Consider the following 18,978-nt stretch of genomic DNA (forward strand, 5'->3'; position numbering starts at 1 on the left):
ACTCTGAACTCTTAAAGACATGCCTTCACATCCAATCTTTTCAAGTCTGCCTCTAGCTGTAGAAGATAATGAGAACCAGTGCCAGATCTTGTATGGCAACCCCCAGCCAGCCAGAGGACAATTAAACGGCTGCATTATGCTGCCCGAGAATCTCAGTTTCATGTGTACCAATGACAGAAGAAGGGGGAGATGAGCTTGTTTTCTCATGTGGTAATTAGAGGACCTGTTCTGCTCTTCACCTGGAACTTTCACCTCGATCATCTTTCCAACTGTCTATTTTGGGGAGGTGGGGGTAGGGGGAGCCCCCCATTATTCACTGACCAAGAGTTCTTTAACTTCCAATTGTGCGGGATTTTTGCACTGACTTTTTACCTCTAATAGGAATACTTTCCACGGGGCTTTGGTTGGTGCTGTCCTCTTCATCACTTTGTTCTCCTGGAAAAAAGAAATGAGAGAAAGAAAGGCATGGTGAGAGGGAGAGAGCAGGAAAGAGAGGAAGCTGGAAAGAAAGAGGCCAAGGAGGGGGGGGGTTTGTTGTGTGTGCCGTCTTTGTGTATATGAACAGTAGTACTGATGGGGACAGGGACTAGGATGGGTTTAAATGGAGAATTGAAGGTCCACTAGGCATTACTGGGGTAAAGAAATGGAATCCTCACACAGTGTTTTCTCATGAGGACCACAAAGCCCTAGCACCCTGCTCTTCATTCAATCTTCTAGCAGAATGGAGTCACTAGATTGAGACTTTCGATCATAAAGCATTACAGATCAACGCTTACAAGCATCACCTTGTCTGCCTCTGAAATACCTGCAGAGATCCTCTTTGACCTGTGTGGGTATTAACTGCCATAACCAGCTCACTCTCTTTCTGTATTAAGCAGGATGATTTTTAACTTCACTCTTGCCAGAACAAAGCTAATCATCCTCTGTTAATATTAAATGTCATAAATTAAACTTTTCTTTGTAAAACTGTTTGGTATTTTCTACAAACCTGAAGCAGTATAAAGCTGTTTAAATTAAAATACTGTTTTCACTTATCCTTCTGTTCTTGTACTAGCCGAAAAGGTTTAGTCTACCATGTCCTATTATGGATGGAGAATGACATTTTATCAATAAAGATCTTCAGTATATGTGTATGAAATTTAAACAAAACAATTTGATAGGTCTGATGTAGAGACTGTATATATAAATATATATAATCTCTATAATTTATTCTGGACTATAAAATATACAACCCCAAAGATCAACTTCCTTGTTCAATTCATATTAACGTACCCAGCATTTAATCATTTATTTATTTATTTTTGCATAATGCCTTTAAAACAGCACTTCAGAGCCACCTACTGGTATTGTGTAGCTTGTTTTTTGCCCGTTAGTGATGCCTGTTTTTTGAGATGAGCTAAAGGCTTCGTAATCCCTCTTTCTGCACTAGAAAATAAAGGACTCATCTTTACAAAGACAGTACATGGTTAATGCTTAAAGTTGAAACCATGTCATTTTTGCTGGCTTAAAGTCTATGACAAAGCAAATTTTCATCAAATTGACAATAGCAAAACAGTGTACTATCACACCATTACAAGCACGGTTAGCAAACAAAGCTTTCTATAAGGAAATCTATATAAATAGTGCAGAGCTTCAATGTGGATAATGTTTTGTGATTTCTATTGTTCCTACTGTGCTGATAATCACTGAAGTGAATATATTTACTGCATGTGTTGGTGGCAAAATATTGCAATTGCAAGTATAGCATGACCGCATGATAAAAAAAAAAAAAAAGAATAGTACAATTAGGCAAAGTTGCAAAAATTATGACCTAACAGTTATTAGTTGACTTTAAAAAAAAAAGGGATTGGAACTGCAAGGGCAATTATTTTATTTCTTGTCAAAAACTAAAGATTTTGGGGTTTAAGAAGATAAATCAGAATTTCAGCTTTCATTTTTTAATATACACATCTAAATTTAGAACATGGCACCTTTTGTTTGAACATACTCATTTTTCAAGTGATCAAAAATATGGAGACATATGGCTGACAGGTGTTTCTTCTTGTCCAGATGTGCTCTGTTAGACTGATGCAGTACAAGCTTGAAAAGCATCACAAAATAAAAATGCAACAGTTTGGTGAATTCAATGAAGCATGGATTTCATGCATTTGTTGCAAGCAAGGGATATAGAACCAAATATCAAGTGTTACTGATTTAATTTACTTGGAGACTATTCTTTTCATCACCTAAAAATAAGTTGGTGTGCCACTAGAGAAATCTTGTTTAAAATGTCTAAATAAAAATAACAGGAAAGGAAAGCTGATATATCATCTCATATGATTTATAGGCCAGAAAATATTTGATATTTGCGTGGTTCCAAAGTAAACCCTACCAGTCTTTCAGGAACATATATATTCACTCAATATGTCTATTTGCCATATAAATCTCTATAAAATAATAAATGTTTACTAATTGTCAAACCTTCACCATAAATGTTCTAATTCCAATGCATTTGCAACAGTCTGTTTTGTTTTGTTAGAAATCAGTATTCAACAGTGTTCCGAGCATAACTACATTTTCTTTATTACCTTGTGGAAGAGAAAATGGCAGTGTATGGCTAGCAAAAGTATGAGTAGCTGTGGGCGTGCACTGACCGCACGTACCAGTGGAGCTGATGGATTTCTTGGAGGGTCTGGCCAGTTTGATCTCAGCGCTGTCATTTAAAAGCGAGGGTAAGCTGCAGGATGAGGAGTCCTCACTCTCTGCTGAGTGATGAGTCTCAGCCGCATGGGTCAAAAGCCTCTTCAGCAGCACTTCGGCCTGTATCCCAACCACACACACACACACACACACACACAAATACACAAATACATGCACTGAGATACACCTGTAACCCTACAGCACTGAATATACTCTTCTACTCGATTCAGCAATCCGTACAGACAGAGACATCTAGAGTGACATAAATTATAGCAAATACGCAATTGTCTCCAACTGTGTAACTGATAACACATTCAAATAATTGGGATGTTATCAGCTGAGGATATCCTGCCTGCCTCATCTCACTATGACATCTCCTCACAGGAAATGCAGTGAACAAGTTACAAGAAAGCAGTAGCATGACAGCTGATGATAACTTTGAATACATCTCCAAAAGAATCACTCTTATCTGATAAAGACGTCTCTCTCTTTATTCTTCAATTCCCTACTCTCAAATCAAGTGTGCTCTTCGTAACATTTAATGAGCATTAATCTAAAAACTTAAGCGCTTCAAATATTTTATGTAATTCTGCCATTTTAGCTCCAATCTGTAGATCAGTAACCCAGATTACCAGAACAGACTGAGGAACATGCACCTGGGTTTATGTTACAGTCACAAAGCTTATTAGCATATATTAGTTAATTGCAGCATGCCGAAGTAAAAATATTAAAAATGTAAATGTAAATGTAAAAATGTAAAAATATTGTAATCTAAGCCTGCATGTTTCTGGGGTTTCATTTTTGCACTTGCAGTGAATACTAAAATTATGGACTAATTACTATTAATACTAAGGCCACAGCATGTTTTACCTTGCTTGTGATTTAACATTTTCAAAAATTATGATTTAGTTGTCCAGAACGCAAGCATTTGTACCATCTCAGATTTAAGATTAATAAAGGAGGATATAATATTACCACCTGTGTAGTTGGGAACTACTAATAAATAGTTAACTGATTTTAAGGTTTTATTTTTTAGATACTTGCAGAAAGGAATAATAATAATAATAATAATAATAATAATAATAATAATAATAATAATAACAATTAATAATAATAATATTAATAATAATAATAATATTATTATTAAGCACTAAGCGCCTTAGAGATCCCAGGTAAACCTCCATATGAAACACTTGTGGTATTTTAGTGCAACACTGGTATTGAGCTTTATTGTCAATAACAAAAGACAACACCATTCAAAAAGAACACGAGTCTACACCTATTTAAGGTTGAGTGGATAGAAGCGCTACCTTGTCTGCGTAGGAGGCATTGTAGTGCACTAGGAGCGGAGTGAAGAGCTGCACAATGCTGTTGAGGGAAAGAACCTCCTGCTGCAGCAGCTGAAGGGCGTGTGTGAACCAGCGCTCCCACAGAGCAACGCCATCACCAGACAGACACAACCTGAACGCACATGCACACAAACACACGCCATAATAACACATCTCGCATCATCATATATATAACCGGCCAGCATTTGACATCAAGCCATTGTTATAAAATTACAGATAATTACGAGGTAACAATTTATCACAGAAAAGATACTTCATCCAACACATATACCTCACAATAGAAAGCAGCATGAGACAAGAAACAACAGCAATAGAGACTCCTACTCCAATATGTATTAATACTCCTTTTCATGTTATTATTTAGTAAACCATATAAGAGAAATAAACGCTCATTCCATGGCTTTCCATGACATTAATATGCAGATAAATTCTTTTCTACATCTTTATGTTAAATAGGGCTCAGTTTTTCTGATGAATAACATTGGTGAAAATCTGCTACAAACAAAGAGACGTACTTAAACAAATTACTCGTAGATGTTTTTAACTTCCCCACACAGAAAACAAGAAAAGCCTGGCAGGAGACACTACACAGCCATGCTACAGTGCTGAACTACCTGATGTGTGCTGAATCTACTGCAGTGGACCAGTGTGTGCTGACCAGGTCGCTGTGTAGCAGGCAGCCGTACGGTGAGTTCCATAATAACCAAGGCAACTGTTGCAGAACCACAGCTCCACACACACTCAGCTCCACTCCTCTCAGCTCACCACGCTGACTACACAGGCTGCAAAATACACACAGTTATAATGAGCCTATATACACACAGGTTGCAACAAATACACACACACACACACACACCTTTATGTGTATTTTTTTTTTGTACAGACAAATGAAACGACAATTCATTTATAATAATTAATGATTCACACCTTAATAAGAAAATCAATCATTTCAAGATGCCCTGAACATTCATTTGCTAAAACGCATCCTAATTATCAGCCCTCAACTCAGCAGCAAGTAGGGAGTTCCTATGACAATCCACTGCAAACTGAAACCCTTTGGATTTATTGATAGAATGTTGCTGGTGCCAAGTAATGGCACTTAATTTAAAGTAAGGGCTCTTAAAGACAGGATAATGCAATTTCCACTGGAGGTATAAACACTACACAGCAATGAAAAGATGACTTAAGCAAAAGCAGCAAATTGTACCTAATAATATCTCTCAGCTTCCGTTCACTGACAGCAGAGCTACCGTACAGATCGCTGTCTCTAGCAGGCAGTCGCTCCTCAATGCTGTCCAGCAGATAAAAGAATTCCTCCAGTGACATTCTGAAAGTAAAATAAAATGTCAAATGAAACCACACTACATTTCATGCATTATCTGTGTCCGTGTGTTTGAAAACCGGGAAAAAGATTCTTGGATTATTGGTTAGACAAAAATATTACTAATTACTAATTTAATTAGTAATTAATTTAGTAAATTTAATTTACTAAATTACTAATTAGGACAGTAGAAAACTCTTATGAGAATATACAATTAGAGATAATAATGTTAAAAAAATGTATATTTCATCTGATATGGAAAATAATATGGGAAGCAAATTTAAAACTCAACACTTTTTATTTTATGTCAACAAATCTGATATCAGTCTATGGGGATCACTAGCTAGACCCATATCCTGAAATCTTTGCACATGAAATGCCCAAGAAGAATTTATAACAGTCTGTAGTTGGTTCAGAGGTCAGAGGCCATCAACCAATCCGCTGCCTCTGTTTGATAATTGTTTTCTGGTAATATCCAGAGTAAGCCACCCATGTGAGTTATATCCATGACACTGTGCAGAGCACACACCATCTGGCCAAGCCCACTTCAGAGAGACTGCTGCAGTATGGGAGAAAAATCTGATTTTACTAACCATCTCCTTCGGCAATGGACAGAACATCCACGTTTCTGTGTTTTATTTGGCAAAAACATTCAAATATGGCCTTTTCTAACAAAATTGCTGTGAACATTAAATTTTATATATTATTTACATAACGAGTCTTTATGGTCTGTATTTACTTCCGATATCTTTCTTTTTTTTTTTAATCTGTCTTGAAGGTGTATCTAATTTTTATGTCATATTTAGTGGATACTTTTGTATTATCTCTTTGTAAGCAAGCACAAGCAAAACAAAAAGACTGCTGTAGGGGAGGATACGTTCAGATTCATACTTAGGGCTTGCATTCACTAAGCTAGGAGAAGAAAACGGGTATAGAAAAGAGCCTAATACTTATCTCTTCACAAGGCCACATATTCAGACTAACACATTAGCTACATTAGTAAAATATGAAGCTGTTGCTTGGTTGGAACGCATTTTTATTACAAGGTGAAATAAAGCTGTGTACAGAAAAAACGATCTGAAGCTGAAAAGAGACCTCTGAGGTCAAAGAAACTGGACTTGGAAATAAGTGGCAATATTCATGTGCAAATTGTAGCAGTTTGTAAAAGACGTTAGTAAATCAATCTGGTTCAGTCAAATGTGTCAAAATATGGGGTAGCCAGTAGGGGTGTAACCAAATCATACAATATGATATATTTTAAATACAAAAATAAGCATAGCCTAAGTATGTGCCTTAGGTTCCCATTTTTAATAACTAAAACTTAATGACAGTGGTTTTGTGATCCATTCAGACTCTTAGCAGTATACAAATAGAATCCGACTCTGGGTGGCATGTCTGAAGCACAGGGCTTTATCCATTCTGCTGTTTGTGCTGTCAGTCACAAGGCTCTCTGCAGTGCTAGATTTGTTTACAATCCTGAATGCTCCACAACCAAAGATGAACTTCCCAATAGCTGCAGTGATTTCTGTATTCGGAACTGAATCAGAGAGGAAATGCTATGAAATTAAATGCTCCATCATTACACCCATTCTAGTCAGTTTGCTAAACATTTAACTATAGAAATCCCATACTAAATAATAACAAATAAATACACATAAAAAATTAATTAATAAATAAATTATTATTATTAATAATAATAATAATAATATCCTTTGATGGAATATCACAAATATACTTAAGAATCCAAGGAAAAATATCCTGTATGTACACCTGCCTTCTTTGTGAAGCTTTTAAAATTATTAGGCACACCATCCTTAAAAGGCCCACCATGCATGTAATGACTATATACAGTTTATAGTTGATTTTCTTTTTTCATTTACAAAGGACAAAGGTGTAGGTTTGGTGTGTCGTATTATACTCAATTCACTCGTGATAAGCTGGAGTTTTTAAAAAAAAAAAAAAAAAGCCCCTCCATAGTATCTGATACTGACTTTGGTGCTGGAAAGAGAGTGTCACTGCTGTGCTGAGAAATATCACCACCCAAATAACATCTGGACAGCAGTGGTACATTTCCATTGATGAATGTGGTAGGACAGGTTGCCAAATTATGCATAGCAACAGATGGGATACAGTGACTTATAAACAAAGTGAACATCTTTTTAAGTATTCCAGAATGGTTACTAGCAGATTAAATTCTTTAAAAGCTGTCTATAAATGATCATAAAGCAGCATAGCTGCTAATACACATATAAAACACAAGTATCATTCTGGAATCAAATACACTGCAGAACAATTCTCTACAATCACATTATTTAAACTGGTGGACATCATCTTATGGGCTCTCTTCCTAAAGTGCTGCCCATTCCTCTGAACACTCGGAGAGTGTCAAGAAATTGTCGACTCTACTGTGAGCAACTCTCCCGAGCAGAAAATTGCTCTGTTATAGCATTATCAGGGATTATGGCAATAATGTTGGATTCGGGTCTAAGCCTTCCCTACATGATGTCCTGAAGCTGCCACTGAGTCGCAATGAGTGAAGCCCTATGAAGCATGACCCTAGTTCATCAAATTCCCACGGAGAGACATACAGAGGAGCGGAGGCAGACTCAAACACTCACACACACCTACATTCACGGATATCTAGACTCTCAGGACCGGGAACTGAAAAAAGTGCTGGCAGTTGTTGTACTGCTTGCATCTTCAAACTCTCTTATGGACTTTTCCGTCACTAATAATAAACTTCTTGTCTGCTTCAGCTGCTAAAAATCTCTTACAAAAACAGATATGAGCGTATTCTGCATAGGTTCTGTGTCGTACAAACAATTACCTATGTTTTGGCTTTGGGAAAAGAGGTTCCACTTCAACCTCATCCACTCCAATTTTAGACTTTCCTCTCTTGTGAATGGGTGTGAAACTCTTCATGGTTGTGTGCTGCTCATGGACATCATCATCATCATCATCATGTAAAACCGGAACATCTCTGTTGGAGTTAAGTGAAGATGTGACCTCTGCTTCAGAACTACCATTACTGGAACTTCTGCTATTACTGTAATCTGAAAGCACACAAACACACACAACATTTCAAAAATCATCATCTAACAAGAAAACAAACAACTGAAAAAGTTGCTTAGTTGGGAGTTGCTCAACCTCCCAAAATAATTCACCTTGAAATCCTATCTACTGTCTGAATTGACCTCATCTTACAGCAACTCCCAAACAGAGAAAGCAAACTACATACTTGGACACAAAATGAGGCAAATGACTGTGCTTTAATTTGAGCAATGATTAGGTCAGTCACTACATGAGTATTGGAACGCAATATAGATGACTGTACCATGACTGAGATCCAGATTCAGGTTGTTGATATGACACACTCTCATTTTTTGACATAATGCTGCACAATAACAACAGAACTTTGCCCTCTTTTGCATATTACAACCCAAGTCAATATGTCTAACCTGGAATGGGTGTATGATGATGTGCTGACTCAGGCTCTGCTTGCTCTCTAGAGTTCCTGCACACAGAGGAGTCTGTTGTGTGAATGGCATCTGGGGAAGCACTTTGGCTGGGATGGTGTTGTGGTGACGCACTGCTCTCTGGCCTGCTCGCACTTCCGTGATGAGAGCACACTCCAGATGCCTGCAAGGTCACGTGTGTAGAAGCCAGCTGTTCTGACCCACACACCTCTACTTCTCTCATAAATGAATCACAATCAAACACCGGCTGCCTTTCAGGGAAATCACTGGAGTTTAGAATGTCATCAGATAAAGATTTGTTGCCGCTGGCTTTTGAAACTGGGGCGTTCATAAAAGGGCTGCTTTGTAGCAAAGAAGATGAAGGGTGATTAGGTTTTGGCTCTATCAGTGAATGTGTGCTCATGATGCCGTCCTCCACCAAAGTGTCTTTGAGGGGTTGCCAACCCATTAAGGTGATAGCAGGTTGAGGCGATGTCCGCCTGGTGCTGAGAGGAAGAGACCCGCTTTGTTCCTGATAATTATTTGGAGAGAGTGAAAAAAATCGGAATGACTCAAACTGCATTTATGAACTCCCTAAATTATATTTAATTTACAAAACCCTTACAAAACCCTTCAATTCTTGAAATAGTGTGTTAAAATAAATCTATACTACCCATATCACTGACTGCACGTTGTATTCATCTTCCGATTCCTGTCTGTCCGACACTGTCTGTAGGTCAAACACACATGAACATATAGGAATCCTATCAAGTGTAATATACTGTGGGTTCCTATTCACTGAACATGATTTTAACATTGATAGCCTCCTAAAGAGTGCCCTGTGTATTCAACAGGATAGTCTTAAAATGTACTAACCCAAGCCTTTGCTTCCTTTACAATCATTAAGAAAAGAAGTCAGGTTACACGGTCTCCTTTCCCAATAAACCCAAAACCAATGCGTTTCAAAGGGCCATTTTTAAGACATTCAGTTTGAATAAAAGGTTAGATTTCCTCTCCAATCATCTTTTCAGCTGAGTGTAGTGAGATCTCGGTCTTAACTTTAAATCTTCAGAAATGTTTTACTCCCACGCTCTGATTCATGCCTGCAATGGTACTACGGCAATATGGAGAAAAATCTGCCACACAAAATAACAAAACGCCTGGCTTCTGTGTCTTTTCTGATAAGGGTCTTAAATACCAAACAGTTAGCTGCTTAATAACATCCACTGTAAACCGCAAGGCCTGCCTGGCAGATCCAGTGGTATTAAAAAAAAAAGGGAGAGTGAGAGAGGAAGGAAAAGTTAATTTCTTGGCTGAGTGATTTCATCGCTAGCTGCAGGGCAAAGTAGAAAGTGTTTTGCTAAAGTAGCAATTGATTCTTCTATCAATCTGTGGCACGCGCCTGCTCTTCCAAGGAAAGTATTAAATATGAAAATCATATCCCGTTATCATGGCTTCCCAGCTTTCAGGCTGGTAAGCTCCCCTAATGAATACTGCTGCCTCGGGGACATGCGCGCAGCCAGCAGTGGCGTGTATGCATAATGGAGTGATTCCTCCCATCTCTGCTCATTGTAATATTGCCAGGCTTGAGGGGGGGAGGGAGGACACACAGTCACAAGTGACTGCTTGAGACAACATGCTCCAAGTCATTATGAGCCGTCTTCCACATTTCATCTGAAAACGCTCAAATCGCTTGAAGTGACGGAAAGAAGCAGCCGCAGGATTCAACTACATTTGTGGCCCAAGCGCAGCATGGTGGATTAGACACCTGTGTTACCACAGATATGGTGACAAAACCGGAGCGTCTACATAACTGCGATTTTGTTTTTGCAGGACTACAGACTGAAGCGTAGTTTAATTGGTCATAATCACAGATGGCTAATATAAAGGTTTATGGCTAAGCAGTAAGTAGCAAAATACTGCAGCTAAAAAAAAAAAAAAAAAGACAGCAGACAGTCAATGCTCTTAGCATAAAAGGCAGTCGCTACAAGCCCTTTTCTTCAAGAGCTTCATAAAAATGCGTAACATTTTGGTTTAAAGCCTACAATACAGCTTTATAAAAAAAAAATTTAAAAAAAGAAAAAAAAAGAATCATTTCAGCTCCAAGAACATCACAGTAATTACCTCGAGCACTTCCCAAATACCTTTTGATTGCAAATTAATTGCATCCTTTGAACACCAATATGCTACATAAACTGTAAAAATAAAAGTGTCCACTAAAGAAGAACTGCAGAGTAATGGATACGCTAGCTTCAATTATTTTTCTCTCCCACTCTCTTTTCTTTTCACTAACAAAAGCGAAGTGGTGATATCTCTCATCAAATGCAGAGATAGCTTTGTAAACTTCCATCAACTTGAAATGCCAAATAATGGTTTAGGAAAGCTCTTGCCTTTTGTGCTTCAAGTCCTCTTTCGTGTTCCCTCATCTTCTTCCTCTCCTCCGGAAGCCTTGCAATGCGATGTTTACATTCCTGCTGTATAAAATTTCATTTCTTTAGCAATTAACCAAGATGTTCATGCTCATCCAAGTCAATACTTACAATAATAGAAATAAATGTTGTCTTTATAAAAACATAAACAAGCTGTAGCACTAATCTGAATAACTGCATTGGCAGCCTTTAACACCGAGGCCTACAGTACACAGTTCTTGTATAACTCGTATACATCATGGACAAGTATAACTCAACTTCAGTGGAGCACATTTATTCGTCACTTCAACACATACTTAAAGCCGTTCAGCGTAAACTTGAAAAAAAACGAGGAGAAAGAGGAGAATTAGCTTTATCTCTAAAAGTGTAGTCACTTGGTGTGGATATTCCCCTCTGAGTGCCCTTAACACTGCCTGCCAGGGCTCTTCATCCGTCCTGTGGTTAGTCAGAATGACTGTCTTAATCCAAATTTCAATTAAAAAGCCTAATGGCACCAGTGAGGACACTGGGATTACCTCCAGCCTGCCTCTTCATTTGCCTAAGACAATAGCAGCTCCACAAAAAGAAACCGAGCACAATTTGTTACATTTGTACAATAACTTCCAAAATAATTACACACACAAATAACAGCACTAAAGACATACAAGGGTGAATAAAACGGACAGAAGGAGAAAGACCGGACAGATTTGTATACATCAGTGCTGTACAACTGTGGGATCCTTGTAACAAAGAATCTTAACCATTCAAATATTTGCTTCAGTTTAGCCAATAATCCAAGCCACATTAACTATCTGGACCCATGTGTGTGTTTTTAACTATCATATCAATAATGTTAAACAACCTTCAGAAATCCAGTGCTCTCCTTAATGATTAAAAAAACCCACAGATCTAATCTAGACACATTAAAAACAAAGACTGTCTTTTTTCAGAGAAGTGGATTTCCAGAGGTACTTTAACACCTAAATAGTGGGCAATTCATTTGGGATGGTATAATTAAACAAATTGGCAAATTTGCTATTAAGCTGTTGAGCACTGTTCAGTTTTAAGTGATAATCGACAACAGCTATTGTTTTCTGTTCCTCATTTTCCTTGACATGATAAATGGTGGCGTTGGAGTGTTTACTATTCTTAAAGTGTACAGACTTTATGAATTAGACAAATGCAAATGAGAATCAGACTGTGATACTGGATTATAGGCAGCAGGTTAATTAGAGATCTGAAATATTATTCATATTACAATATTATTCAGTTAGGGCTGTTACAGTGTATGCTGGGACTGCATTACCCTATTGGGCTTTTTGTTTTTGTTTTTTCATGCACCTCATTTCCCCATAGTTTATATTTTATCTAATAATTTCAAAATGGGGGAGGGTGTAGCTTTTCTTTAATATAAAGATGTTTCACTAAAACAAGCCAAGATATCAAGAACAAAATAGAGACAGCGTTTAAAAGGACTCATCGAAGAAGCGACGGTTCGAAGTGTTTCAGGTAGGTTACTGAGTTTCTAGCAGAGGTGTTTCCTACATGCATGTAATGATCACATGACCTGTTAATGATCAAGCTTCAACATCTATCCCATGCAAGTCGATCACAATTACTACAGACGTCCTCCTGCAGCATTAATGAACTGAATGGAAATTTCATCCTGCGGGAAGATTTTTGTGCTTTGTTATCAAGTGCAAAGTGACTCTTGTACAAACATTTCATTAAAATATTTCCTTTAATTTTCACCGATGTTTTTGGTTTTATTTTTTTCATGATTTATTAAGACCATGACATTTTCTTTTCTATACTAGCTCAACATATGATGAACATATATATAATATGTCCATCTCTTCATTAACAGGATCACAGAATATATATCACATATGCATTATATATGCATCTGGACAATTAGAATTTTTTTTTTTGAAGGACAAGCTATAAGAAAATCCTTGGGTCACACAATGACCCTTTGGTTTGAATGCTTCGGTAGTGTGTGATCTTAATCAAATGAGAAAATCAACCTTAAAAGAGTGAGCAAGATATAAAAGAATATAAGAGCTGGTATTTCTCTAAGTCATAATCAGCACTTTGCAGAACAGTTGCCTAGAAAAATACCTTCAAGTGTTGCAGTACAGTGTAGTCTAGTGAGAATTCCTTTGCTTTTAACACCATGCTCTCAGCACTTCTCAGAAGCTCAAGGTTACGGGTCTTTGCTTGCTGCTCTCTCTTACACAGTTCCTGATAATAATGACGCATATTGGTGCATTTTATCCTTGCCCTGAGGAGGAGAAAAAAAATTAATCACTTTTACTCATCTTTACAAAGGGTGCCAATAATTCTGAAGCTGATTTTTTATATAGGTTTGGTGAATATATTTGGTGTATTCAACGATCAGCCATAACATTATGAACAGTGACAGGTGAAGTGAATAACACTGATCATCTCCTCATCATGGCACCTGTTAGTGGGTGGGATATATTAGGCAACTAGTGAACATTTTGTCCTCAGAGTTGATGTGTTAGAAGCAGGAAAAATGGGCAGGGGTAAGGATTTAAGCGAGTTTGACAAGGGCCAAATTGTGATGGCTAGACCACTGGATCAGAGCATCTCCAAAACTGCAGCTCTTGTGGGGTGTTACCAGTCTGCAGTGGTCAGTATCTATCAAAAGTGGTCCAAGGAAGGAACAGACAGGGTCATGGACAGTTAAGGCTCATTGATGCACGTGGGGAGTGAAGGCTGGCCCGTGTGATCCGATCCAACAGACGAGCTACTGTTGCTCAAATTGTTAAAAAAGTTAATGCTGGTTCTGATTAAAAAAAAAGGTGTCAAAATACACAGTGCATGATGGGTCAGGGCTGTTTTGACAGCAAAAGGAGGACCAACACAATATTAGGCAGGTGGTCATAATGTTATGCCTGATCTGTGAATATCTGATCAGAAACTAACAACAGCTTCTGCCAATCATTGCAAAGAGTCATACCAAACTAAAATGGTGCTCAAATTAATTGAGGACTAACTACAAAAATTCCTGCTAATGGCTTTGGACATTTAATTGCTACTCAATGTCAAAAATGCTTTTTGCTTTAAAAAAAAAAAAGGGTCAAAAAGGGAAAATTATGAAAAAAAAAAAGTCTGTATTTAGATCATGAAGGCTGATTCACTAACCTCTTGCATATTTCCTGCCCAAACACCATTGCAAAATGTTTTGTTTGCATCCATGAATTTAGTGGCGACACAAAAACAACTAGGTCTCCTGCACTTGTGTTAAGAGCCATCATATCGTAACTGAGTGAGAAGAGGCTAGTTATCTAATTGTCCTAAAACAAAAGTTTCTCTGTGATGTCCAATTCATACAACATAAAACATGGGTCAGCAAAAATAAATTAAATAAAAAACATTATATTTGAGTGTTGTAAAAATGCATCAACAACTGTACACCACACCAAAAACATTCACTCTGTACCAGCCACTCATCTCGAAACATTCACTCATTGAACTCTTTATGTGGATTTAACTAAAATAAACTTTTATTTGTATACTTAACAGAAGGATTGTTCAAATAAGGATCACAAACACATTTATTTTACCATCTTTCAACTATCAACTCAACTCAGGAATATTCCTCTAACAATTATTAATGCAGCTAATTATTTCTAGGTCGAAACCTAACCTTCAGCTATTTTGTCACTGTAATGCATGTGTATGTTTATTTATTTATTTTGTTTTGTTTTAGATAAAACCTTCAGTTTTTATTCGGTCATCACTCCAATCTTTCTATCCGTATGGTCCACACACACACACACACACACACACACAAACAAAACAAGGCACTCACAGTCTTTCTTCTGATCTTGAGTAGGTGAACAACTCTTCCTCCAACTCATGCCTTCTTTTTTCCCTAAAATAATAATAATAATAATAATAATAGTTAATTAATGATCTTTCATTTCTTTAAGAGACGTGTTATTCTGCAAACTCTATCCACTTCAAACTATAGCTATACATTCAATACGAAGCTAGTTAGTAAAGGCTAACCTCATAGCAAACTAACGTTAGCTAGCTAGTTAGCGGCACAGATGCACATTGCTAAGCAACAGCGATAAGACCTGTGCCTTGCAGTATCTGCTTTAAAACCCGTTCGATTAGCACGCGACTAGCTAGCTTCCTTCAGTAAACTTGATGTAACTGTGTGCATCACAACACTGACTTCTCAGGCAGGTCTTCTCTCTGTCTCCTTAACCAGCTCTGTTAGCTAGCTGAAATGACGTTCTTACCTTTCGTGTATACTCTTCTGAATAGATCCAACAGTTTCGAAGTACTCAGAGGTGCAGAAAGCCATTACAGGTTTGGTGAAACCTCCGTGCACGAGCTAGCACAGTAGCGTTAGCTGTGTGCCAAAGCGCAGCTAAACAGTGGGTCTAAGCTTGGGTCTCTAGCAGCGGTTGCCATGTGTACTGCTAGACGCGCGCGCACGCCTGTCCTGTGCCGTAAATACTCGTGTGCGAGTATATACTAGGTTCTACGGTAACTACCAGGACGTTAGGATATTAATCTAGCACATGGCGCGTGCAGTCGTTTGCATGAATATAGTTGTATTTGGCTTCTTTTGAAATAGACCATTTCTCAATATCAGAATATTTTTGTTTATCAGTTCCCTTTATATTTCTTAAAATGACACAAAGAACTGATTTTCACTTATTAAAGGTGAACATAGTAAAGTATGAAGAAAAATAACCTATTTATCATACAGATGTGCTGTTTCCTAAAAAAAATTCCTAAAATGAAAACAGCTTGCACAAAAACAAAATCAATTTTATGTGAATTTTAAAACAATTTGGAAATTATATTTTGAGATTTCTCTCTCTCTCTCTCTGTCTGTCTTTTGTATTTAAATTTTTTATTATAAAATTGCAAATAAGATCTGCCAACATTCATGAGGCAGACAGTGCTTTTAATTATCAGTAATTTAATATAAACAAACTAATAAATAAACAGCTAATCAGAAATGTATAAATGGATGGTGTGTGTTTTCTACCTTGTAAAAAAAATATTTTTCTACCATAAAATGAATTATAACAATTTAATAATGTTGCTGTTGTTGTTCTGGTTCTTCTTCTTTTATTATTATTATTATTATTATTATTATTATTATTATTATTATTATTATTATCAGTAGTCATAATAGAGGTGTAAGAAGAAGCTTTTATTTGTCACACATACATTACAATACAAAATACTGAAATTCTTTTCTATCTAATCTTCATATCTTTCTTTACTTGTTATTTAATCTATTTAATTTAGTTGAATCTGAGCACAGGGCCAGCCATGATACAACCCCTGATTATTACTGTTGTATTAGCATTAGTATTAGTATAGTAGAAGTATTGCAATGCAATCACTCATGCCACCTATTGTGTCAAGAGTCACTTCCCCTGGTAGACCATTGGCTTTTTCTTCCTTGATCTATAATAGAGCTATACAGAGAGAAATAAAGTGCATCAGCTACTCATATATAAAGCTGTACTTCATGAGTTCCATTTCACTATATCCTTTTCAGTCATTTGCCCTGTAAGCCACTCTAAGAGCCCATCCACACTTGCACCTTCATGGCCCTGTGTCCAGGCAGTTGGTAAACAGTCCAATTTCCTTAAAGCCCTAGCACAGAGAAATATCTTACTGAAGAGTTACTGAAGAGACTGACCATCGTTAATAAATACCACTGTTTTTCTCTCACATATTTACAGTGCGGAGGAAGAAGGGGTTCAATTCTATCAGAGCAGGGCCAAGCAACTGGGCGTTATGAAAGTAAGAGTCTCTCAAGTCAATAGAAGGGATTGAGGAGCGCTGATAGGAAGGTGACTCTATGGACTGCCTGTCATGATTCAGTTTAGCTAGTAATCTTCTGGACTTTTCAGTTTCACCAAGATGAGATAGAGAGAATTTGAACCCACTTGCTGTAAATTGCTCTGCCATTCGGGCATCTAATAATATACGGTTGTGGCTTTTTCCATTTCTCAGCTAGGACGTGTTACTATAATAGATTTCTCATCAGAAAGGCTACACTAACATCACTTGGCTTACTGCTGCATGTAACTTGAGTTTAGTAGTCATGGGGGTAGAATTGTAAGAGAAGTGTTGGATGAAATCCTGAAACATAATGTTCTCCTGTTTGAAAGAACTCACTGATTGGCAATGTGTCAGTTTTGTACACATAAGAGCTTGATGCTGATTGGTGTTGCAGAACCAGTCATGTATAATGTCATTTCTAAAACAGAAAACAGTCAGAATCATGTTGACACTGTTGAATAGATAGATAGATAGATAGATAGATAGATAGATAGATAGATAGATAGATAGATCCCTTAAGGGAAATTATGTTACAGCAGCATTAAACTAAAATTAAACAAAAAACACACTGATTATTAAATAAAGATACATTTAAGAGTGATAATAATAAATAAAAGAAAAAAGGAGCAATATAACACGTGTGCAAAATGGTGGAGAATTATATATAGAATTGATAAATAAACTGATATCAATTTTATCTGTGAACTTGCATCTCAACATACAGGATCATTATATATATATATATATATATATATATATATATATATATATATATATATATATATATATATATATATATATCAATGTGGTATCAATGTGGTATCAATTCTTCACACTTCCCAAATTAAGGGTCACATTTCTGTGTCTATAAAACGTGCTGTAAAATATGCACCAAAAGGAGAAACAAATATAATTGACTACAACAGTTATTTTAGTTTTGATGCCCATGTGAGCTATATTTCTCAAACACCAGAGATGATCTATATTCGTGTCCCCTTCCAATGTGAGCTCCACCCAAGCAGTTTCTATAATTCCTGCCCCATCTAATTGCTCTTTAGAGGTTTGTTGTGCTTTTTACATGCTAATCTGTCCTATTCATGGTCACTCGGAGCATAATAAATCCTCTTGTTTACTTCCTGCATGTATAATTGATATCGTTGCATAGCTCTTTGTTTGCACAAGGAAAGGCTGAAAGGCGTTATTTTGGAGATGACAACCGTGAGATTTGAGAGCTGCTCTTTCTCTGAGAGCGAGCACAGCTTCAAGTGAGATTCAAAACAAGCAATCCTTGACAAATGTATCACTCACTAAGCAAGCACTCATGAATGATACAGATTTGTATATTGCTTATTAGAAAACTGAGCAGAGTTTTTTTTTAAAATAGAACTGAGTAAGGTAAGTAAAATGTATAAATACTGACAATAAGGAAGATATTTTCCTCACTTGGTTATAAGCTAACTGTACTCCCTATATTTAAGATATTGATGTCTGGGGTAGTTCCTCTCAAGGTTTATTCCTCATAATCTTAGGGAGTTTTTCCTTGCCATCATTGTCTAAGGCTTGCTCATTAGGGATAAAATAGGGATAAAATAGTTACATAACTTTATACTTTATCATTTTTTTCTATATGTTTTCTATACTTCTGTACAGCTGCTTTGACACAATGTCCATTGTTAAAAGCGCTATACAAATAAATTGAATCAAATTGAACAAGGCAGTTGGAGAAATGAATTAAAATATTCTTATGGTAAAGTTATTAAAACTCTGAATCTTGGCTATATTAAATATATTAATTTCTAAATTTCCTTTCCACAGTGGAACAATAGAGAGGATCCTATATAGCTGTGTCTCTATTTCTGACCACAAGACCTTATAGCTGGTTGTGGGTCTCTGTACCCACTCCTTCAACAACT

General features: G+C 36.9%; 1 protein-coding gene across 5 annotated transcripts in view; it reads right to left on the reverse strand.

Moving 5' to 3' along the window:
* The window catches only part of kiz (kizuna centrosomal protein), a 25,098-nt gene extending 9,413 nt beyond the window's left edge, over positions 1–15,685 (reverse strand). The window contains exons 1-12 of one of the 5 annotated variants that reach the window (XM_058399749.1): positions 15,493–15,685; positions 15,054–15,116; positions 13,334–13,496; positions 11,195–11,275; positions 9,478–9,534; positions 8,808–9,336; positions 8,177–8,402; positions 5,236–5,355; positions 4,643–4,810; positions 3,990–4,140; positions 2,643–2,799; positions 373–435 (exon numbers count right to left, since the gene is read on the reverse strand). In XM_058399749.1, the coding sequence (XP_058255732.1) occupies positions 373–435; positions 2,643–2,799; positions 3,990–4,140; positions 4,643–4,810; positions 5,236–5,355; positions 8,177–8,402; positions 8,808–9,336; positions 9,478–9,534; positions 11,195–11,275; positions 13,334–13,496; positions 15,054–15,116; positions 15,493–15,557 (1,843 nt within the window). In that variant the 5' untranslated portion in view covers positions 15,558–15,685. Of the gene's footprint in view, positions 1–372; positions 436–2,642; positions 2,800–3,989; positions 4,141–4,642; positions 4,811–5,235; positions 5,356–8,176; positions 8,403–8,807; positions 9,337–9,477; positions 9,535–11,194; positions 11,279–13,333; positions 13,497–15,053; positions 15,117–15,492 lie in introns of all 5 variants that reach the window. The other 4 variants (XM_058399747.1, XM_058399752.1, XM_058399751.1 and 1 more) reach the window with 4 other exon arrangements.
* Positions 15,686–18,978: the final 3,293 nt, after the last annotated feature.

The sequence above is a fragment of the Hemibagrus wyckioides genome, linkage group LG09 (genome assembly GCF_019097595.1).
Source record: "Hemibagrus wyckioides isolate EC202008001 linkage group LG09, SWU_Hwy_1.0, whole genome shotgun sequence".
NCBI lineage: Eukaryota > Metazoa > Chordata > Actinopteri > Siluriformes > Bagridae > Hemibagrus > Hemibagrus wyckioides.